The sequence below is a fragment of the Propithecus coquereli genome, unplaced genomic scaffold (assembly GCF_000956105.1).
Source record: "Propithecus coquereli isolate 6110/MARCELLA unplaced genomic scaffold, Pcoq_1.0 Scaffold12, whole genome shotgun sequence".
Lineage (NCBI taxonomy): Eukaryota > Metazoa > Chordata > Mammalia > Primates > Indriidae > Propithecus > Propithecus coquereli.
Genome location: NW_012136080.1, coordinates 6,775,446 through 6,800,542, shown reverse-complemented (window position 1 = coordinate 6,800,542; position 25,097 = coordinate 6,775,446). Strand labels below are relative to the sequence as shown.

The window sequence follows — 25,097 nt, the reverse complement described above, 5'->3', positions numbered from 1 at the left end:
TTTATTTACTTCTGATTTTTTTAATTTTTTGTAGATATGGGGTCTTGCTATGTTGCCTAGGCAGGTCTCAAACTTATGGCCCCAAACAATCCTCCTGCCTTGGCCTCCCAAAGCATTGGGATATACTCATACTTTTGTTAGCCATTTGTATTTTTTCTGTGAGTTATACATGCATGCCCTGTGCCTACTTTTCTACTGGTACATTAATATTTTTCTTAGTTATAAGAGTTCTTTAGATAGTACGGCTAACTCTTTTGGTCTCAATGTGATATGCATAAACTAAGGCTATTAATCCAAATATACCCTGTAATTATTAGTTTGGATGTGGTGTGACTTCTTTGGCTCAGTAAGTTCTTTCCAGGAAAAAAAAAAGACTCATCAAGTGTAGGACAAGCCCCACTAAATGCTGAGGAGACTAAGGTATGAAGTGGTCAAAAGATAAAATATGAACTAGAAAGAGCCTATGTACCCCAACTTCCTGAACATGTCTCTACATTAGACAATTCTTACAGCTTTTCCTTTGGAAGATGTTTTTACTAAGACAGGCAACTGTCTTAGTCTGTTCAGTGTTGCTATAAGGGAATACCTAAGGCTGGGTAATTTATAAAGAAAAGAGGTTTATTTAGCTCATGGTTCTGCTGGCTGGAAGGTTCCAGACTGGGCATCTGGTGAGGGGCTCAGGTTGCTTCCACTCAGGGCAAAAGGTGAAGGGGAGCTGGTGTGTGCAAAGATCACATGGTATGAGAAGATGCAAGAGAGGGAATGGAGAGGTGCCAGGCTCTTTTTAACAAGCAGCTCTCATGGAAACTAATTGAGTAAGAATTCACTCATTACCACAAGAACAGCACTGAGCCATTCATGAGGGATCCACCCTCATGACCCAAACAACTTCCATTAGGCCCCATCTCTAAAACTGGGGATCAAATTTCAACATGAGGTTTTGGAGGACAAATATTCAAACTATAGCAGTAACTTTAAGAATGAATTTACATAAAAGTATACTGATGTGTAACTCAGTGGTTAGGCAGTTGCAATGCTATTATTAAATATTTAATAAAACTCTCTTCTTTCATCTGTGAACGGTTATTTCTGTAGTAGAATACTGGTAACTTTTTTTGTTTTTAATCAATTCCTTTACTATAAAATGTCATTCAAAAATGTTTATTTTTCTTGTATAATTTTAACATTACAGTAATTTTGCTGCATAAAATAAAATTTCATCTTGCAGGAAAGAGAAAACTCAAGACCACCCACTGGCATCTTTATTTACATTTTAGAGCGAGTCAGCCAGTGAAAATCCTAGAAAAGGAAGACAACAAACATTCAGTCAAAAGAAATAACTGTTTCAAACTCTATCCTCACTGTTTTGCTTGTTCTAAAATTTAAAAGTGCTACATAATGGTGGGTAAATGAGGTTTGTTTTTGGTCTAGTGCTTTTCCCAAAAAGGAGCTAAAAATCCATTAGTGAACCTGGCTGTCATGTCCTACAAAACAATCTAAAATGGCTTTCTGGGTCCTCTTCTATTAACAGCAATCAGGGCACAAAAACCCCACTCTGAAAGAACCAGAAGTGCACTCAAAAGGAGAGAGGAGGTGAAGGAGGCCCACAGAAGCTAACCTCCCAGAGAAGAACATGGGTAGGAAGAACTGTGCTTGTCAGCCTTTTCTAGGACTAACACCATCCTACACATATGGTCTGGACACAGACTACTGCACAGATCTAGGCATTCTCTGTATCAAAGCAGAAAGCAGCCAGCCTACACAGAGAATTAATGACAAATGGCAGATGGATAGACAAGACAAAAATCAACAGCTTAGAGATTATAATATGTATAGAATTTCACTGGAATGAATATAAATAATGCTGAAGTGAGAAATGCAAGAAATATAAGGATAATCCTCATAGAATTATAATAGAGAAGGATAAGAACTTCTGTTTCTCCAGGAATACTCAAACAAAATTCATAGGGAAATTGTAAAACAGATCACTGGAAGCAGATCTTAGAAAGGTGAACTCACTAGCAGAGAGGGGACAATTTATTAGGGCTCTTCTATGATTAACATAGATCTCAAGATTATTTTTATTGTATGCATTCACCAAGCTTGTCATAGTGGCTTTAGTTCCCATAGTATTCTGATGGCCTGATGCCAGCAGGGGGGCATCCTGGGTTGCAAAACTACTGTTCCTATCATTGGAAAGTATATACCCAGTCATAAGTTAATAAAACAGCATGAGATTTAAAAACCTGTCTATTGGGTATCTGGTTGGTATAAATCGTTTTGACAAATAGCATTTAAAAAAAGAAAAGGCGATCAGTAAGCCCACAGGGGTAGAGTAGCTTCTGAAAGGTGTTAGTCCTACCTCAGAATAGCCTGCCTGCCTGCTCCTAGGAAATCCCACTGACACCCTGCCTGTCACAGTCCTGTACTTAACTTCCTTGTTACTAGCTTCTTCTTGAGTACCTCTTCTCTCTGCTTGAGGCAAATGCCAGGGTCTCTAATATCTGTTTTTACACAAACAGAATTTCAGTAAAATTTTATATATTTTACAGTTTCTAAATTAGTTAATTTATATTTCATGGATCGTCCAGGTAGGTCTGCCCATTTGTCCCCAGCCTTGTTCAAAAAAGGAAGAGATCCCACAGTGGACACATGTGTAAAAACCAAGACAGAAAGTACTTGAAAAATGCTGGCTCTGAAGAGTGGCTGATATGCAAGGTGTAAGCATGGAAGACAGGTTATAAGAGGAAGCAAGTGGCAGGACCAGGACCAGGTAACAAAATTAAGAATGAAAAGCAACTTAATCTGGGATGGGAGAGGATCATACACCTTTAGTCATTTATTTCACTGCTGTAACCTACACTGTAGTTTTGCCTTAGAGGTCAAAGTCACTAATTTTGAATGTAACAGCACGAATTGTCTGAATACCGTCTAACTGCCCACGTTACTTCCTCCACTCTGTCGTCCAGCCACTCTGGCCTTTGTCACTCCTCAGACGTGGCATGCTCCCTCTTGCCTCAGAGCCTTTGCACATCTCTTCCCTCCCCTCTTTGCCGAGTTAGTCCCTACTCATCTCTCCCATCTCAGTTTATGCATCACTTCCTCTGAGAAGCCTTCCAGTACCACCAGATTCCTTTGTTGTATGTTTGCTTAGAACTGGGTTCCTTCCTTCCAAACAATTGCCTCACTCTGTCATGGTGCATTCAATTGTGAGGTTACCACACTGTCTCTCTACTCTACTGGACTGCAAGCTCGGTGAAGGTGAGGGCTCAGCCTAGTTTTGCTTCACCATGCTATTCTTAGCACCTAAGACAACACACCTTACACATTATGTCAACAAATCTTCGTTAAACAAAAAAGTAAAACTGCCAAACTCAGAAATGGCTTAGAAAGACCTCTGTGGATAATAAAGCGTGCTCTGTTTGGTAGATACTCTTTGGAGTGGGTGGAGGAATAGACGCATTTCTTGCTTTCTGTTTAGCACCTGCATTTACCTGGGCCTTCCGTGTGGCTTGTGGCTCAATCATGATGTTGATAAGAGAGGGTTTAGTTGTGTCTGCTAGGGTTTGCCTCAGGGATTTTTGGAGTTCTTCTGGTGTTTGCACAAAATACCCTTTGCCTCCAAATGCAGTCATGACCTGCTCATAACGAGAATTTGGCAGAAGACACACTGGAGGGGCCCTGAAAAACAAGGGCACAAGTCAATGAAATTTAAAACTTGAAAATTTTTAGAAAAAAAGCCATTCTCGAAATAACCCATAAAAAAATTTAGGCTGAATTGAAAGGCATACTTTTATTTCCAACAATTAAACTGAGATGCCAGTACACTAAATTTTCCCTATATTTTTTATTGTCTATATAGCAATGTCTAATAGAACTTTCCGAGACAATAGAAATGTTTTATTCCTGTGCTATCCAATATAATAGCCACTATCTACTTGTTTCTGTGAGCACTTGAAATGTGACTAGTTAAACTAAGGAACTCAATTTTTAATTTCATTTAACTTAAAATAATTTAAATTTAAATTGCGGGCCAGGTGCCGTGGCTCATGCCTGTACTCCCAGCACTTTGGGAGGCCGAGACAGAAGGATCACTTGAGGCCAAGCATTTGAGACCAGCCTGGGCGATGGCAAGATGCCATCTCTACAAAAAAAAAAAACAACAAAAAAAATCAGCTGGACGTGGTGATGCATGACTATATTCTCAGCTACTCAGGAGGCTGATGCAGGAGAATCACTTAAGCCTTGGAGTTGGAGGCTGCAGTGACCTATGATGATGCTACTACACTCTAGTCCGAGCAAGAGAGAGAGAGAGACCTTGTCACCAAAAAAAAAAAAAAAAATTTAAATTGTAACAATTCAATGTGCCTAGTGGCTATTGTACTACACAGCACAAGCTACACTATCAACTATTATTAAAAAATGGTTATTACAAAACAACAAATAACAGCAAAATAACAAATGAAGTCAGTGAGGCATAAACAAATATACCCTTATCCTATTCCATCCCCACGCTGGTTCACAAATTCACGTCTGTCTCATACCCTATGGCCAGCCACAACACTGTCTTAGTTTGGCTCTGCTACCAGATGATCGAGATTTAGCTAAGTGGTAAAAGGAATGAAGACCTCCGGATCATAATATGTAAACATTCATATTCCTACATAGTACGACTGGGAGCATTTTGCAATAAGCTCTTTCATTAATAAGGCTCAGATGTCATGCTCATTTATCTGAGTCTTCCGTGGCTCCCTGATCATAAGCTACTGAAGCACCTAATTATGGATATCTGTGCAAAGAGGAACCACAAAGACAGGATTCCTGCCCTTTATAAGGGCTGACAATCAAAACAGATCATACTTAACCATGTAGGTACATTCTAATACAGTAGATTTTGTAAAGAGAGATTAAAATAGATGAGAGAAAGTAAATATAAATTGTTTTCAGTTACTTACGCTATAGTAGCATCTTGAGATTTTAACATTTCTTTCCAAGTATCTGTATCAAAACCTTGGTAAATTCCATTATTATTCACCACCAAGAGTATGATCGGCAAGTTGTACCTCAAAGTGAAAGTAAAATATGAAGGAAATCATTCTTTATTCTTAAGCAATTTCTTTTCTTTGGGCTGAAATTTTAACTTAAAAAGGGGATAAAGTTTTCTATAAACTTTCCGTAATTTTAGAGGAACACTAAAAGTTAAGCATGTATTATCCTAACAAAGATTTCTGTTTGATAAAATCATTATCAGAAACACCATGAAATGGTAGAAAAAATGTAAGATTAAGAGTTAGTAGACCTGGTTTTACCGCCATTTAGCTATGGACCTCAGGCAGATCACTGAACTTTTCTGAATCTGGGTTTTCATAGATGTAGATGGTAATATGAATGACACCTTCCCTACTTAATACCCTCTAAAGCACCTCTTCTGGGTGGTTTCTAGAAGTACTAGTTGAAAACTGCCTTTCTACTTCCTGAGCTCCTCAGACTAGATGCTGCGGGAGATACACAAGTGAGATACACAATCTGCGCTCAAGCCACTGCACCCATTATTAGAAACACATTACGCGGTGTAATTAGTACAGAAAGAGAGTATCTAACAATGTGCTAAACAGTATAGCAAAGACCAAAAAAAGATGATTAACCTTTATTAATAACTGAAAAAGAATGTGGGCTTTATTTTCTGATGTAATTTCTGAAGGCAGGTGGTAAAAATAAAACTAAATTGCATGCTGTTAAATAACAGGACTGTGGTAACTATTTCTCTCCATGCTCAAAGGGAATCATTCTCTAGAAGGCCAACTTCCTCATAAATCACCTTTTTGTTGTATGTCAGTTGGTTGTCGATACACTCTTAACAGACACAGTTGGCCCTCCATACCTGTGAGCTCTGCATCTGTGGATTTAACCAACCGCAGATCAAAAATATTTTTTAAAAAATTGTGTCTGTACTAAACACGTAGACTTTTTCCCTTGTCGTTATTCCCTAAATGATACAGTATAACAACTACTTACATAGCATTTACATTGTATTAAGTATTATAAGTAATCTAGAGATGATTTAAAATATATTGGAGGATGTGCATAGGTTATTTGCAAATACTATACTATTTTATATCAGGGACTTGAGCATCCTCAGATTTTGGTAACTGAGGGAGGGTCCTGGAATCCATCCCCTATGGATACCAAGGGACAACTGTACCTTCCCCCAGTCTTGTAAGTTTTATATATCAAAGCTTTGAAAGCCCCAAACATGAGTCAAAAAAACCCTAATAAGAGCCCTGGCTAAGAAAAGAATGGTTTTACTACAGTTTAAATATAGTTGGGGAAAAGAAATCTCCATACTTTCACAGTGGATCTACAACCCGTGAGTTTCTCCATGAATCCTCATAACTACAAACATCATCCAACTGGCTCACATTCACAGAACATCACCTCAAAATTTACCTGGATTATCTCATTTGTTCCTTTCAACCATTCTCTAAGGCAGGAACTATTACTATTCCTATTTTGGAGGAGAAGAAAGTGAGGCTTGGTTAAATGACTTAAACAAAGTCACTTGGTTTTGACACAATAGAACCAGTATTTAAATCCAGGCCATTTGTCCCAGAGGCTATGCTCTTAACCACTACACTCTGCTGTCTCCCTGAAGAAAACAAGCTCTCTCAGGCCAAATCATTTTTTTTTCAGTGACCTCAAAACTACCCCCTCCAGATTTACAGGTTTTTAGCATACTGTGAGGAGGTCAGGAACACACTGTCCTGGAAGAGAAAGACCCTGGGTTACTTGTACTGGTATTATCAGCACAGAGCACAATGCTATGCACAGGGCCCTTGGCACATGGTGAACTCTTGGTAAATATTTATTAGGCAAATGGGTATACAATTTTTCATATTTTGGAGAATGAAATACTCTCATTCAGGATGCTGTTTTACCTGCAGATGGTTTCCACCTCCATGCCAGAAAACCCAAACGCACTGTCTCCTTCCACACAGATGACCCGCTGCCCAGGGCTTCTATCTTTAGCTAGTACAGCAGCTGCAACAGCAAATCCCAAACCAACTCCCATTGTTCCAAAAGTACCAGCATCAAGCCTGTTGGGGAACAAAACTAAAATGAAACTCTGGGGCATGTCACAGAGGGTGGAGTTGACATAAACCTTTCAGTCATATTCACATGGTTTATGAAAAAATAAAGAACCATGAAAACATTCTTTTTCTTTAATATAAAATCTTTAGACTATGAGGAACTAATTTGTCAAGAATAAGCAGAATGATAGGGAAAAGCACGCATGACTGTTTGAAGACTATAAATATATCCTCAGAACATTGAGAATACAAATTATCACATGATACCAAGGACATATCAAGTGTAATAACTCTACAAAACCTCACCTAAGAATACTTTTATGAAATATGTCCTCATATACTTCACATGTATAATTCTCTAATGTTTCCTTAATCTGTATTATTATAGTTTCAAATTAAACATATTATAATTAATTATAGCTTCTTTCTTAGAAGACTTACCTGTGACGAGGAAGGTAGTTTTGAAGCACAGTGCGTCCAATGTCCATCGTATTTGCTCCTTCACTTACAATAAAACAGTCCCTGGGTAGTTGTTCTTGAACATGGTAGAATACTGTATAATAATTCATAGGCAGGGATTTTTGGGAAGCTAATTCCTAAAAAGTAGACCGGAATATAATCAAATTAGATTGGGATACAATGAAAATAACCAATGTCAATAAGCTACTATCAAACTTACTTGGAAATAGGCAACAACTATAAGGTTCCCAAAATTATTATAAAATGGCCACTCTGAGAAGTTAATTGACCTATGAACAGTTCTGGGGGACATGCTAAGAAAAATGTGTCCCACAGCCCCTGTTTGGCACAAAGTCAAATAAGTTAGGGAGGCCAGATGATTGCTTGAGGCCAGGAGTTCAAGACCAGCCTGGGCAACATTGTGACACTGTCTCTACAAAAAATTTGAAAATTAGCTGGTTGCAGTGGCTCACACCTGTAGTCCCCGCTACTTGGGAGGCTGAGGCAGGAGGATTGCTTGAGCCAAGGAGTTTGAGTTTACAGTACGCTATCATGATGCTACTGCAATCTAGCCCAGGCAACAGAGTGAGACCCTGTCTCAAAAAAAAAAAAAAAAAAAAAAAAGGTCAGGGAAAATCTCTTTCTGGAGATCCGCAGTGCATAGTAGCATATTAAACACTGAGAAGTCCAATAGTAAAGATAGCTGGGAAAGATTGGGTTAAACAAAACTAAACATTCTTATTTGAGCACTCTTAGGAAAACGCTGCCTTTGAAAAAGTAAAACTTTTATTCCAGACTAATTTCATCTGAAATATGGCCCTAAACTTAAAATAAAAATATCATAATTTTAGAAAACAATCTGAAAATCTGGTTCTTCCTCCACACACCGGAGAGTAAAGCGGATATGCTACACCCACTATTCTAAAGAATCCCTACCTGAATGGAGGGAAAAGCAGCAGGGAAAATGCCTTTGCCTAGCCACATGCCTTCTATATAGAGCTGGGAGAAAGCCACAGGGGGCTTTAGCAGCAACAGAGCCATCTGGCCCCAGCACTGCCTCTTATGCTACTTTGTTCTGCTGGAGATACACCCAAGATGGATGAGGGACCTTCCTATACTCCTGTACCAGAGAAGAGAGGCAAGTTCCTTCCATCTTAAACTAAGATCAGTCCTAGGAAAAAGAAGGTCATGATATGATTCAAGAAATAGAATTCAGTCTGGCTCCTAATAGGAGAAACAGTCACTGATTAAAATTGCAATGTAAGATTTATGTATAATCAATTCTGCTATAATGTTTGGTGAAAAAATATGAATTTGTTCCAAGATGATTGATATATTAGGGAATCAAGTAAGCATAACTCAAATTTCATATTTGCTTATGCATAATTCTGCCAGCAAGAAACACTAGGTGACCACAGAAAATTGCACTCAGCTGACTCAAGATATATAGGAATACACAAAACGCTGAAAAAAATCAGGAAATACCTTTCTCACAATCAGAGGAAAAGCATTACACATATATACAGAGACTTTAAATAAAAATTGCCAAGTCTTGCAGAAGTGACTCATCTTAGTGCTTTTAGCAGTCAATGGTTTGGTGGTTTCAAACATCACTACAATGTCCAAAGTCTTCATTATCAGACAAAGCCACAAGTTCAAATGAAAGAGCTGCAAAGGAATTTCTAGCAGTAATAGAAAAGTTAAATTAAAAAGAAGACTATACATTGGATTAAATTTTCCATTTTGATGAAACAGCTATCTTTTATAATCTTATGCCTTGAAGGTCTGAGATCTTTTTTTTTTTTTGAGACAGGGTCTCACTCTGTTGCCCAGGCTAGAGTGCAGCAGAATCATTATAGCTAATTACAACCTCAAACTCCTGGGCTCAAGCGATCCTCCTGCCTCAGCCTCCCAAGCAGTTTGGACTACAGGCATGCACCATTGTGCCCAGCTAATATTTTTAAAAATTTTTTGTAGAGATTGGGGGGGGTGGGTCTCACTAAGTTGCTCAGGCTGTCTCAAACTCCTGGCCTCAAGTGATCCTCCTGCCTTGGCCTCCCAAAGTGCTGGGATTACAGGCATAAGACACCACACCCAGGCAGAGGGTCCTATATCTTAAAGGCAGAAAAACATGCCCTGACATGCCTCAGGATTTAAGGTTCCAAAAAAATCACCTGTGATGTTCTGTGTCAACATCAAACTGAGAACAATGAGCCACATCCATCGCATCCACTACTGCAACTTTCCCTCCCATGTCAGATCACCCTCCTTCCACCATCTCACAGCAACCCACAAGCCACAACCCTCCCAATGCCTGCTTCCCACTTAAGGTCTTTTTCAAGGTAAAGTGCTATATTTACTGGCATATACTTCTTAACCATTTAACATGTTTAAAACTTTGCTACCATTTTTACTAAGTTCCTATCTTATTAGGTTTCATAAACTTTTTGAGAGTTATGTCCCTTAACCCCTTTTTCCCATGAGCCCTGGGGTTTATATTGCATGATTTTGCACAGCAAGGTGATTTTTAGGAATGCATACGTCACATTACGGCAGAACTAACCGAGCTTCAGTGGATCCCTTCTTACCTTAGACGCAGCTTCATTGCTCTTCATTTTTTCCCTCAGAGTTTTCCACCACTTGCTCTCTGGAGGATACTGCCATGGTATTTTATCAAATTCTTCTAAAAGCTAAAAAAACCACAATTTTTTTCTTTTTGAAAATAAACTTAAATCATATTAACATAAAAAATCTCCTTTTAAAGAAGAAAATACTGCCATACTATTCTACCCTTTGCATCACTAGGACTATTTATTTTTCCTCTAGGTAGCAAACAACTGATAGAAGATAAATGGGTAACATGAAAGCTTTTGTTTGGGTCACTGTGGTTTTCTGCCAGATGCTGAGATTCCCATAGGACAGAGGGAAGTGCTTCCTCCACACCTCAGGCAGAGGCTCTGAAGCCCTCCTCAGTCTTTGACACCAGAAGGAAAACCATCCTCTCAATAGAAACCTTGCAGGAACGCCAACCAATACCTATTGATTCCTATGATACAGACCAAAAATGCTCCAGAGTGATTTAATACGTTAATGGGGATTGTATCCTAATATCCTATAGTCATAACAATACCAATTTGTACCACCCAAAATCAAGTGATAAATGTGACTATATTTTACCTCCTTTCACAGTGAAATATATAAACTATGTACAAATAATAAGAAACTGGAAAAGTCACTGATTACAGCTTGAAGAGTAAAAAGCTCTTTATTACCTAAAGAAATACTAAGTTCGATTTTTCCAGTGAGTAAGCCATTTCTTGGCTTGTAAGTTCCATTCCTTTGAAAGGTGTATTATACTTTTTCTGAGAGCTCGATCCTGTATAGTAAGTCACTGTTTGCATACTGAAGGACTTTAAATTTTCTATTGCCTTCCAAAAATGCTTAATTTACATAAAAATGAGCTATATACAAGAAGTTGGATTTACCAAGTTCCAAAGTTGTAGTAAGAAGTTTTCCATAATAAATTTTATTTAAAACAGATATTAATAAACATGTTACCACATGAATCAAGACTAAAACATTTTCAAGAATTGACTATTTCAGGCCGGGCGCGGTGGCTCACGCCTGTAATCCTAGCTCTCTGGGAGGCCGAGGTGGGCAGATTGTTTGAGCTCAGGAGTTCGAAACCAGCCTGAGCAAGAGCGAGACCCCGTCTCTACTAAAATTAGAAAGAAATTAATCAGACAACTAAAAATATATAGAAAAAATTAGCCGGGCATGGTGGCGCATGCCTGTAGTCCCAGCTACTCAGGAGGCTGAGGCAGGAGGATCGCTTGAGCCCAGGAGTTTGAGGTTGCTGTGAGCTAGGCTAACGCCACGGCACTCTAGCCTGGGCAACAAAGTGAGACTCTGTCTCAAAAAAAAAAAAAAAGAATTGACTATTTCCTAAAGATTAATCCACATAAACTAAAAGCCAGGCAGAAGTCCTTTTACCTGTTTAGTGACAGCATTTATGTCTCCTAGCAAAGTCACAGCAGGCCTTACATTATTCCCCAATTCTTCTGCACAGATGTCAACCTAAAAATGAGACATGGCTAAACAACAACTCATGTTTATTCTTAAAAATCTTTAAGAAGTCAATCGACACTGAATAAATGAACTGTGCATATATAACATATGATAAAGCTTTGATATTCAGAAGTTCCTTAACAAAAGCAAAAGTCCATAGAACTATATTAGTATCATAGCTAGTATAGAGAACCTCATCATCTTCCCTCATTTTAAAATCTAATATAAGGAATTTTGGTATTGTTCTACTATACTCACAGAAATATATTTGACCTGATCAATTACAGTTTTGAATCTAATCAATGACAGTTCTATTGAATTATATTTGAAATTTCTATCTAGAGCAGGGGGTTATCAAATTTGAGCATATATCACAATCACCTGGTGGGTTAGTTAAACCATAGGTTGCAGGGGTCCACCTCAGGGCTTCCGATTTCGAGAGGTCTGGGTCTGGAAATGTGCATTTCTAACAGTTTACCCAGGTGGTGTTAATGCTGCTGACCCAGAGAACCACTCCATGAACGCAGCGTGATTACTTCCCCATTTACTCAGAAGCTCCATTTCTGGATGGCCATGGACAAGTGAAAATGGCTTCTGCAAGGAGGAATAATTTAGCCACCCCAAAGGGGATGTGGTTTATCTTGTAATCAAGAGGGGCAACCAAGAGGTAGCAGCATCTTCTAGGCACAACCCAAGGTCTTGCTGGTTTGTGGTTTCAGTTCTCAATGTCCTCATTGGTAAAGGGGCTATTAAAAGTTGATTCCTTAAGAAGTGAAAGGTAGATTGGGAGAAGATAGCAACTGTAGCTGGGTCATCAAATATCCAATGGAATGAGGACAATTGTGTAGAACTTGTAGGTTTGCATGTCACTATGTAAGTAGTACTTTCCACACCAGTAAGGAAACTGGATTATAAAGAGGATCCTAATAATACAAGGGTCATCAAAGAGAGATCAGAGTATATTCCAGACACTGTTTGATGACATAGAAAAAGCAGTGTAGTTTAGAGATTTCCAACCAAAAGATCAAAGAAAGTTTTGGCTTCTAAAAGAAAACCTACCTCACTTCTTACCAATGCCAAATGTTTCATTCTAATCTACCATCCTACTTAAATCTGTTTTCTCTACCTTTAAATATACTTGAACTGTGAAGAAGAGGCAAATTATACTTTTCAAACTATTTGAAACTTGATTTTGAAAGGTTTTCTGGTTAGAAATAAAGCAGCACATTATGTTTCACAGGCTTGAGAAGGCAGCTTATTTTGGTACCTGTAATTATGTTAGACAATTTATAAAATTCTACTTTTGTAAAAAGAGAAACAGTTCTTTACAGAAGTCAGAAAGAAAGCACAGCTGATAATGGTTGAGAAGGAGAACAATAAACTGCAGACAGCTCTGATTTTAAATCTCTCCTCTCTAAGTACCTGGATAAACTTCACATCTGGCCGGTATCTTGGAGGTAGTCCAAAATGTAAAATCCAATTTAGTCTGGCACCAAGTAACACGATTACATCGGCAAACTGCAAAGCCCTATTTAAAAAAACATCTGATATAACACAAAAAGAATAACTATACTTCTTATGTGAATTATTCTAAAATTAATTTCTAAAGTATTTTTAAAAGTCTACATAATTTAGAGCTTACATTAGACTTTAGAATCAGCTTCTAGGGTAAACTTGATCTTTCAAACTAAAATCATTTATGAAACCATTCTATTAAAATAGTAATTTAAAAGATGAAGTAGAAAAAATATTACCATAAACTGTCTCTATACTGTATTTTATTTATTACTTTTTATCATTAGAAAAGTTCATACAAGTCCACTATAGACAACCCGGAAAAAACAGAAAAAGTATAAAGAAAAAAACAAAATCACCCCATAATACTGTCAATTTATAAACTATTATTAATATCCTGGCATATTTTCATCTAGTCTTTTTTTCTATGCAAGTATATTCTTACATAGTTGAGCTTATATACTATAATACTGTCTCATGCACTTTTGCTCATTATAAATGTTTTCCTTTGTTATTAAGTTCTTCTTAAGTACAATTTTTAAAGGCTACATATTTTGCTGAACACATACACCACAGTTTATTTAATGTTTTCTCAATTGCTGGATATTTTCTTTGTAACTAATAGTACTGAGTGGGATATCTTTATACTTAAGTCTTAATGCACTCTTCACACTGATTTCTAGAAGCAAGTATTTTTAAGACTATTGATTCATATTCCTGAATTGCTTTCCATAATATTATACCAAGTATATTTCTAATAGTTTTATTTTACATATTATAATACTTTTGTCAATATAACTCTGACTGTTAATGATTTTTACTGTGATACCACAGCCATCCTTGCTTTCCTTTTGTTTACTTCATATGTCTTTGCCCAGTCTTGTTTTTAAGCTATATTATTGTTTCAGATGTGGCTCTTATAATACATTTAGTTGCTGTTATTATTAATCCAATCTGAATGTCTCTGCCTTTGTCCAGGACAGCTTATTATCATAACTGCTGTGGGTTTTGTTTTTTATTTCTCATTTTTCTGCTTCTTATGTCTGTTTCCCATTTTTTCTATCTTTTGTCATACGGGATCTGTATTTACTACTTTTGTTTTCTTCAGTGATGAATGCAATTTTCAGAGAAATTATAAACTCAAAAAGAAAGTACATACTCAAAAAAGAATCTTCATATACTATATTAGTCCTATGGGACCAAATTTAACAAAAAAATAAAAACTGCAATTGGCACAATAGATTTGCTTACTGATACTCTAAAACCGCTGAAATTATTGATTCAATTATTTATAGCACCTTGCAATCTTTTTTACGTTATTAATGTCATTATCTTCTTAAAATTTGGCTAGAAGGAAAATAAACTTCAGCTCAACCTAAACATAAAAAATTTCTTTTAATTAATGAATTAATTTGGTTATTGTATAAAGTATACTAATATGAATAAAAAGTTAATACATAATCTATTAAGATAGCATTAAATGAGCAACAATTAAAGATCGAGTGGCAAAAATTACATTTAAAAAACCCTCAGAATTAATTGTAATCCATGCATGAGATTACAAAGAACACCAAATGCATGACAGTGGTGAACTATGAAGAGGGAGGGATGGAAAGGGGTCCAGAATGATATATAGGGGACTGCAAATGAATCTATAACATAGTGTTAATATCTGATGCAAAATTTGTCAGATTTAGGTCAGGTGCGGTGGCTCACACCTGTAATCCTAGCACTTTTGGAGGCCGAGGCAGGAGGATTGCTTGAGCTCAGGAGTTCGAGACCAGCCTGAGCAAGAGCAAGACCCCGTCTCTACTAAAAAGTAGAAAAATTAGCCAGGTCTTGTGGCATGCGCCTGTAGTCCCAGTTACTCAGAAGGCTGAGGAAAGAGGATCGCTTGAGCCCAGGAATTTGAGGTTGCAGTAAACTATGACGCCACTGCACTCTAGCTGGGATGACAGAGCAAGACTCTGTCTCGGAAAAAACAAAATTGTCATCAGATTTAAAACGGACTCACTTGTGTCAAACCCTGGCAAATGGAGCTGGGGAATGCCATGAGGGGAGGGCTCTCATTAATGATTTGCCTGATAACAGGAACTATCATAAGAAATTTTTCCAAACCACAGATTACTACATGAGTCACATAAGGACAGCTAGCTGCTTATACAAAAACACTTGCTTGACATATTGTCTCACAAGCCCAATCCAATAAATAGCCCCCTATGACCTGGCAACTGCCATCAATCACCAATCAGGGCTTACCAGCTCCCGAAAGACATTGTAGACGCCAATACACTTTCTTTTTTTTTTTGAGACAGAGTCTTGCTCTGTTGCCTGGGCTAGAGTGCCATGGCGTCAGGCTAGCTCACAGCAACCTCAAACTCCTGGGCTCAAGCAATCCTCCTGCCTCAGCCTCCTGAGTAGTTGGGAGTACAGGCATGCGCCACCATGCCCGGCTAATTTTTTCTATATATTTTTAGTTGTCCAGCTAATTTCTTTCTATTTTTAGTAGAGACGGGGTCTCACTCTTCCTCAGGCTGGTCTTGAACTCCTGACCTTGAGCGATCCTCCTGCCTCGGTATCTTTTAAAAAAATTGTATAACTTCGTCTTTCCCCAATAAAACCCTAACCTTTTCCTTTGTTCTCCAGATATACAGTAGGCCACCTTGGTCTGTATGTATGTCCCAGATTGCGATCCTATTTCTTATATATTATTCCCAAATAAAAACTTTTTACTTAGAACTTGTCTCTCTGTATTTTTTGTCGGCATTGAAAAAGTTGAGTGGTGGTTATATAAGCGTTCATTAACTTATTCTCTCTTCCTGTCTTTATATTTAGAATATTTCATAATAAAGAAATTTCAAGAAATGTTTTTAAAAAAGTATAGTAGGCCGGGCGCGGTGGCTCACGCTTATAATCCTAGTACTCTGGGAGGCCGAGGCAGGAGGATCGCTTGAGGTCAGAAGTTTGAGACCAGCCTGAGCAAGAGCAAGACCCCGTCTCTACTAAAAAAAATAGAAAGAAATTGTCCAAACAACTAAAAATAGAAAAAGCTAGCAGGGCATGGTGGCGTGTGCCTGTAGTCCCAGCTACCTGAGAGGCTGAGGCAGGAGGATCGCTTGAGCCCAGGAGTTTGAGGTTGCTGTGAGGTAGGCTGACGCCCCGGCACTCTAGCCCAGGCAAGAGAGTGAGACTGTCTCAAAAAAAAAAACAAAAAAAGGTATAGTATATCACAAACTGTGTCTTAAAAGTCTAAAAAGAGGGGGCTTCCAGGGACAGCCAAGATTGGGTATGTTTGAAGAAGCAAACACACAGGGGGTGAGTTCCCAAGGTTTTTTTCCCCCTTTTTATCTCCTGGTTTTAACTCAAGGGCAGCCCTAGCTGCAGAACTGCAGGCAGCAAAAACTTGAGGAGAAACCATCATTTTGGCCAAAGTACCAAGAATGCTGCATGCTGGAGAGTATGGGAGAAAAAAATCAGATTTTTTTTTTCTGTTTCTCTTTCTCTCCCAGCCTTGCTCTGAGGGCAGCCCTGTTGCAGAGCTGTAGCGTGGTGGCTCCCAAGCAGCTATTATAAACTTCCAGAGAAATATCATCTTTCAGGCAGAGGAACTGGGAAAAGGACCCTTGTGGTCTGAAGAGTATGGAGACAATCCCCATTACTTTTTTCTTTTGCAACTTGCTCTGAGGGCAACTTCAGTTGTGTGGTACTATAAGGCAGCAACGAAGGTCAGGATGTGATCCACTATTATATCATTAATAATAAAAACAACACTCTCCACTCAGTCTCCAGAAAAAAAAAAAACCCACCAAGGCCAGGATGTCTGGGAATGGGGGTAGGGGAGGGGAGCCAGGAAGTCCTAGAGAGGAGTGAAAAGAAATCTCTAATTCTGGGTATAAACCATGACATGTTTGAGGCTCGCCCCTAAGCGGGGCACGTGCAGCAAGACCCAAAACAGCACAGTAAAAGCTCCGAAACTGCACTGACCCTAGAACTACTGTCTACAGTAAGAGAGTACTTATAGTCTGAAGCTAACCTAACCACATTGACTGCTTGCTAAAACAACAAATAAACAAAAATCAACATTCTGCAGAAGATTTTAATATGATCCAGAATCTCACAACATAATATTCAAAAATCCAGGATACAATCCCAAATTACTCAAGTACAAAAAGAACCAGAAATATGTGACCAATTCTCAAAAGGAAAGATAATAAATAGATGCCAATCCAAAATGACCCAGATGGTAGAATTAATAAACAAAGACTTTAAAGCAGCTATTATAACTATGCTCCAGGAAGTAAGGAAAAATATTCTTGAAATAAGTGTAAAAATAGAAGTTCTCAATAGAGAAATAGAACATATAAGAGAGAAAAGGATTAAAAAGAAATGAACGATGCCCGGGGACCTCTGGGACAATATCAAAACGTCTAATATTTGTATCACTGGAGTTCCAAGAGAGAAGAAAAAGATTGATGTAGAAAAAATTTCTGAAGAAATAATGGTGCAAACTTTCAAATTTGGAGAAAGACATGAATTTTCAGATTCAAGAAGATCTGAGAACTCCAAACAGGCTAAACTAAAAAAAGAAAACCATGTCCAGATATATCATAATTAAACTGCTGAAAACCAAAGATAAAAAAAAATCTTGGGAGCAGTCAGAAAAACAATATATTACAAATAGGGTAACTTACATGATTCTTTCAGAACTTCTCCCTAGATTCGTTAGTATCACAAAATCATTTAACCTAAAATCTGCTATGACATTGCATTTAAAATCTGGAACACCACGCACCTGGATCTGGCTGCGCCTACGCAGTTTGGATGGTTGTCAGGGACCACACCCTTCCCCATAGGGGTGGGCAAAAATGGCAATTTACACTGCTCCACCAATTTCCTGATATTCTCCTCTGCATGAGCATAGGCAGCACCTACAAGAAATGCAAATGTGTTGGACGATTCAGTTAAGCTCCACGCTCTGCGACAAAGACATTGAGACTTGCCTCAATGTCTTTGTATACTTGGTTCTCTATTCCTGTATTGCCTTTGGTCTCTTTGTCTGCTAGGTGAACTATTATAGTCTTTCCATACCACCTACACAAGCAAATTGTTGCTGCCACCTCACCCTCTCTGTATACACCACACAAAGAGTATATTGCACTTACTTGTTACCAAGTCTATCTTCCTCATAGGCGGGAACCATTATTTCTCCGTATCCCTCATGAATGTTTTCTACAATCCCTGCCTTATCATAAGCACTCATCAAATGTTCATTAAAGGAAGAATGAAAACTATTACAGCACCCACTGAGTGCTTGCCACATACTTTGCTATTTAATTATATTCTACTGAGGTAGTTAATATCTCCATTTTACAAGTGAGGTAATTGACCCTCAAAGCAGTTGTTTGCGAAAGTCACAGACTAATACATCATATAATGCATTCGACTCAGCTCTGACCTCAATTTTTTTTTTATTGTCCATGATTTTCATCAAAACTATTTTTAATTTCTATTTATTTAGTTCCTAAGTAGTTGATAATTGCCTAGCATGGTCACAGGTGATTCCGGCAGTCTCAGTTCTAGAACACAAAATGGATACTATAATAAATTACTGACAGGACTATCAAGTTGGTACAACACCTCAGGAGAAAGCAATTTGACAATATGTACCAAAAGTCTTAAAAATATTCCTAATTTTTAACTTAACTTTCTTTCTGGGGATCTACCTTAAATCCTAAATATGGAAAAAGCTTTAGGCACAAACATGTTTGCCACAGCTACTCTAAACAGACAGTAACTGGAAAAGATTTAAATATGTGCCAGTAAAGTAAGTGTTGAGGTACACATAAACAGACATTAAAATATATATTATATTTAGGAAATAATTTAAAGATGATGAAAAAATATAAAAATATTATGTTAAATGAATAAGGTAGGATATAAAACTATCTATATAGTATAATCATAATATGTAAAATATGCATGAAAAAAGGAATAGAAAAGTATGAAATGTTAAAAATGGTTGCCTTGGATGAAGGGATTTCTTCTTTCTACTTTTCTGGATTTTCTCAAAATGTTTATACAAGTAAAAGCACATTTTACTCATAAGACCAAAGAAATATAAATAGGTGATATTTCCTCAAACAGGTGAGATCTCTGGGCATTCAGGGATAATTCTGTAATTTCAAAACTAATAAATAATGCTAAATGGACAAAGAGAACTCTTATTATAATTTCAAACATTAGATAGATGTTAATAAATAATGAAGACCATTTCTAAAAAGAATCAAGCATTCTTTCAAAAGTCTAGCAAGATTTAGAGTTCTATTCAATGCTACCTTTCCCGATGATAAGAAGGGGCTGTTTGGCATTCCTAATAACTGATGCTGCCATACATACAGCAGGGGTTTCTGCCATGCTAACAGGAGGCGACATGCAGCACTCCGTGTACCTGGAAATAAAGAGCTTGTTTAATTAAAAGAGGCCAACTCTAAGATATTTTTTTTTATTGTAAAAATTTCAAATATATGAAAAGGTAGGTTGCAGTGGCTCACACCTGTAATCCTAGCACTCTGGAAGACCAAGGTGGGAGTATCGCTTGAGCCCAGGAGTTCAAGACCAGCCTGAGCAAGAGCGAGATCCAGTCTCTACTAAAAATAGAAAAATTAGCCGGGTGTGGTGGTGCAAGTCTGTAGTCCCAGCCACTTGGAAGGCTGAGGCAGGATGATCGCTTGAGCCCAGGAGTTCAAAGTTGCAGTGAGATATGATTGTACCACTGCACTCCAGCCTGGGCAATACAGCGAGACCTTGTCTCTAAAAAAAAAATAAATAAATAAAAATAAGATTTAAAAAAGAAAAAAAAATAAAAAGGTAGAAAAAAATAGTATTAATAAGCTCCATATACCCACCATGTAGATCCAACAATATCATTTTATTAATACATTTGCTCCACACACAAATATGCATTTTTTTCCTGAACCATTTTAAAGTAAATTATAGGCATCAAGACATTTCACCCTCAAAACTTGCCCATGCAGTACTAAAAGAAGGATCTTCTCCTGTACAACCATAACATTATCACATCTAGTATATTAACAGTTATTCCATAATATCATCTAATAGCCAATGAAATGGCTAATTCATAGAGAATTTGGGTTAATGACTTTGTATTGTGACAGCAGCAGTAGGAGTGGTTGTTGTATTTTTAAAATTTTTTTTCAGCTCCTTATCCCCATTTTATATGTTGTTGTAATAATATGTTGTAAAAGCCATTCTAAAGGCTAATATTTAATACTTACTATGCGCCATTTATTCTTATTTGTCAAAACAATGAGGTTAGGCATTACCATTATTTCCATTACACCGCTGAGAAAAAAAGACTCAGGGAAAGTAAGTAACTTGCCCAAGGTCCCCAAGTGGCAGGCATGTGGCAGACACTGGATTAAAACAATCATACTGTCTCCAAAGTGTATGCTTTTAAACACTTTACTATATTTCTATTCATTGGGTAAAGTTAATATTTTAGTATCACAGTATGTATTAGTAAAAAAAAAAAAATTAAAGCAGTTTGTCACAGTTAAATATTTCTGGACACCAAGTCCTCACTGCAGTATTTCATTTATTCTAATTAATAAAATCATATTGTATAAAATTTGGACATACAATAAAAAAGGACACTCAACCTTTACAAAATTTAAAGAAAGGCTTACAGAGTTTACTTAGGTGAGGCTTGCCCCCACCCTCAGTATTATTTTGATTAACATGTTCAGTTATACGGAATAGATGTCCCAAACAGAAATCACTTGACGGTGTACTGAGTGTACAGAAAGTCCCACTGTCTCTCTGTAGTCACTAGAGAATCATATGGTCCACAACAACAGTTATGTACTGAATTGTATCCAGCTTGATGTTTTAACCCAAGTACCCATCCTTATCAGGGGTGACTTAGATACCAGGGAAAAAATGCTTTTTCTATTTATTTTCACTTAGTGTTTATTTAAGAAATAAGAGGACATGACAAATCATAGAAACCTCTGTGTTGGAATATTTTTAAATCACAGAGACAGCTACATAAACATTCTTTATGCTGAGTCCTAATAAATTTTTAATAATCACCTCATCTCTTGGCTTACATTATGAAGATTCCCAAGGACCCATACTACAATAATGGGGATGTATAATTATGGTTACTGGAGGAATAATTTCAAATGAGGAGTTCGCGAAGCTTTAAGTATTTGATTTAGTAATCAAATCCAAAAATAATTACTAAATAATACCATTTTAATTAAGAGAATTAAGCCCTTTGGCTGGGATTTAGTTTAATTACTAAATTATCAAAAGTTAACACAAATGGACATTAAACTCCTAGGTAAATTCTTTTTTAAAAGGTAAGCATTATGATAATATGTGTAACACTTAGGAAAGAATTCCAATATAACTATTACTCACTTTACAGAATTCACATTCACCTGGAGATTCACAAAATCTGCAGGGATGTCAACATAGCAAGCACCCGGACGGCCATAGATACTGCTTCTCACTGCCTACATTTATTACAAATAGAAGAAAAGATATTTAAAATCTCAATCTTATCATATTCCACTTGAAGATAATTTAAAGCTGTGAAATGAACACGATTTTTAATTTTTCTGGACATGCTTAGTTGGAGAAAAAAACAATTAAAATTGAAATATCCTCTCTTGAGTCTATATTTTTAAAGATATTTTGTTTAAAAGGGGAGAGATAAAAAAGTATTCACTTAGGGCTTTAAAATTCATATTCTATTATACTTTAGTCTTAGGTGTTACTCATTAGGCTGTGCCTGCCAATATTGCACCCTGTAACATGTACTTTCACCTGCCTCCTAATCCTAATAATTTGGCAGTTTTCAGAAACTGTAATGTTATTACGTGTGTCAAATGGTTTCTATAACTCATGGTTTTGAAACACCACAAATGTAATTTCACATATAAATGCTGGTAATTAATTAATTTATAATACAGGCTGAGCATCCCTAATTTGAAAATGCAAAATCCAAAATGCTCCAAAATACAAAACTTTTTGAGTGCCGACATGGAACCACCAGTACCACATCTGACCTCACGTGACTACTCACAGTCAAAATCCAACTCCACAACAGTTTATCCAGCATTCCCAAAGGAAAAATAAAATTATATTCAGGCTATGTGTATAAGGTGTATATGAAACATAAATGAATTTCTCATTTAGACTTGGGTCCCTTTCCCAAGATACCTCATGATATATATGTAAATATTCCAAAATAAAAAAAAAACCCTTAAGTCCAAAACACTTCTGGTCCCAAGCATTTCAGATAAAGGATACTCAACCTATGTGCTGTTTAATTAACTAAGTGATGGTCTTATATGGTTTAGGCCCAATTTTCAAAAATAATCTTTTGCAAAAACATAAGGGAAAGAGTACCCAGGGGTTCATTATATTTTTCTTTTTACTTCCATATAATTAAAAAGATAATTTTAAAAACTAAAGCACAGGAGAAATTTTTTCCAAAAATAACTTACTTTTACCTCTCTGTTTCTTAATTAAATGTAAGGACAGTGAACCTTAAAATTTAAACAGCTTTTTAAAATGTCATTTTTAAGTGCTTGGATATATTCCTAATTGTCACTCATCTATTGAGAATAAAGATAACATAAGTATAAGCAACTGAGAAAAACCACTTGACTTGGAAAGCTTGCTATTAAATACTGTACCTTTTCAATAACAGAAGGAATAGCTTCTATGCTGGTTGGCCGGGCAGAGAACTTGCTATATAATCTACAAGCTTCAATCTATATGGAAAGTGAACATCACTTAAAATTCAGCTTATACATATTACTCTTCTGAAGGAAGATAAAACAAACGTTAAGTCATTACTTTCTGTGTAGACTCGAGAAAATGCATTCCCTAGACTGTCTCTTAAAAGCCTATTCAAACACAATCAATGTTCTACCTTAGTATGATTCAGGAAGCAAATCAAAACAACACACCATTTTCAATTCTCAGATTGGCAAAGATGAAAAAGTTTGATAATACACATCGACTACCACAACACAGGAAAATAGGCACTTTAATAAACTGCTGATGAGAATATAAATGGGACAGGAAGTTAACGTCTACAAAAAATTTAAATGAGCATACCCTTGGACCCAGCAATTCTACAGCTAAGAATACATAACTTCATCTGTTATATCTTGTTACAAGCATAATTTATTTTTACATTTCTGCCAGTTTTCCTTTTATATAGTTTGATGCTATGTTATTTGGAACATGTGAATAAATTTAGTAGTGATAATTTTGTACCGTTTAATGTACCATGAAGCATTATACAGAAACTGTTTCTCTTGATACTTCTTGGTATGAAATCCATGGAAAAACTGGTAGTGTTAGTCCCACAGGCCTGACAGAAGACGACTCCCCAAGTTTCAGTACATTTAAGTCCATGTCCTTTAGTTTTAAGAACTTCCACAAGAAACAGATACTTGGATTTTAAATCAAATCAGTGATCTTTCTCTTCAGTTTTTAAATTTAATCTAATAAACCATTATTTTCTACTTCAGAAAAAAATTTGTAATGGACATTGAAACTCTTTTTTCATCTACATGGTTTTTGTAGGAACTTTAAATTTCCTTTTAATTACCTCATCTGCTCTACTTATTTTTCAAATATATCAGCATCTATTTAATAACTGTTATTTTCTACCATTAACTACATAAAATTTAAATTCCCTTCTACTATATAAAAATATAACTTTGACATTAACCTAGAGTCCAGTATTTTATATCAGTTTATCATATATAAAATTATTTATATTTTGAAGTTCTCAACAATGATTCCTGATTTACCAATAGACTTTGTCTGACGATTTTAACTTTGCTCTTAAATTTGTCCTGTAAATGCTCAAATATATTTACATCTTAAGTATCATTCACTCTCACCTATTTGCTTCCTGTAACTATTCTTAAAACTATAGCATTTTGTTCACAAATTCTTTCAAGCTTCTTCTAATTTTGAAATACTTTCCTTTCTCCTTCTAAAATAAAAATAAATTTGTCCAGGGTCTATGGATAATCATTTTGAGCAGGATTTTTCCTCTCCAGTTTTTATTTCCCTTAAAGTCTGGGAGGCATAGTCTAAGATCATTTTCATTTCTACATCTTCTTGACTCTGAAGAACTTATTTTCAGAGTTTAAAATTCTGTCAAAAAGGTATATTTCTTGAAAGGTTATTCCTAAGCACAGCCAAGCCTCTTTCTTTTTGTTTAAGAGCCGGGGTCTCATTCTGTCTCCCAGGCTACAGTGCAGTAAGTAGTGTGATCACAGCTCACTGCAGCCCTGAACTCTCGTACTTAAGCAATCCTCCCACCTCAGCTTCCCAAGCAGCTAGGACGACAGGCGTGTCCTACCACACCTGGCTAATTATTTTAAATTTTAGATGTGGGGTCTTGCTATATTGCTCAGTGTGGTCTCAAACTTCTGGTCTCAAGTGATCCTCCCACCTTGGCCTCCTAAAGTGCTGGGATTACATCCATGAGCCAATGTACCCGGCCCCTAAGCTCTTTCTTAATATATCTATCCTGATATTGTCTTGTAGTAGTTTGGGAAAATTACCTATAAATTACCTCAAATATTTTAAATTTATTTATTTTAATTTTGTATTAAGGCTACAAAAAGGCCAGGAGTGGTGGCTCAACCTGTAATCCTAGCACTCTGGGAGGCCAAGATGGGAGGATCGCTTGAGCTCAGGAGTTCAAGACCAATCTGAGCAAGAGTGAGACCCTGTCCCTACTAAAAATAGGAAATGTTAGCTGGGTGTGGTGGCACACACTTGTAGTCCCAGCTACCTGGAAGGCTGAGGCAGGAGTATAGCTTGAGCCCAGGAGTTTGAGGTTGCAGTGAGCTAGGCTGATGCCATGGCACTCTAGTCCTGGCAACAGAGGGAGATTCTGTCTCA

The 25,097-nt window shown here is 36.9% G+C and overlaps 1 protein-coding gene across 1 annotated transcript in view; it reads right to left on the bottom strand.

Moving 5' to 3' along the window:
- Positions 1-1,145: 1,145 nt before the first annotated feature.
- HACL1 (2-hydroxyacyl-CoA lyase 1) overlaps positions 1,146-25,097 on the bottom strand; it is a 32,175-nt gene continuing 8,223 nt past the window's right edge. Inside the window, exons 5-16 of the mRNA XM_012664210.1 lie at positions 22,859-22,936; positions 21,576-21,670; positions 19,466-19,578; positions 17,923-18,058; positions 13,038-13,143; positions 11,541-11,624; positions 10,136-10,237; positions 7,530-7,684; positions 6,936-7,094; positions 4,956-5,063; positions 3,495-3,681; positions 1,146-1,299 (exon numbers count right to left, since the gene is read on the bottom strand). Of these exons, the coding sequence (XP_012519664.1) occupies positions 1,267-1,299; positions 3,495-3,681; positions 4,956-5,063; positions 6,936-7,094; positions 7,530-7,684; positions 10,136-10,237; positions 11,541-11,624; positions 13,038-13,143; positions 17,923-18,058; positions 19,466-19,578; positions 21,576-21,670; positions 22,859-22,936 (1,356 nt within the window). The 3' untranslated portion in view covers positions 1,146-1,266. The remainder of the gene's footprint in view (positions 1,300-3,494; positions 3,682-4,955; positions 5,064-6,935; positions 7,095-7,529; positions 7,685-10,135; positions 10,238-11,540; positions 11,625-13,037; positions 13,144-17,922; positions 18,059-19,465; positions 19,579-21,575; positions 21,671-22,858; positions 22,937-25,097) is intronic.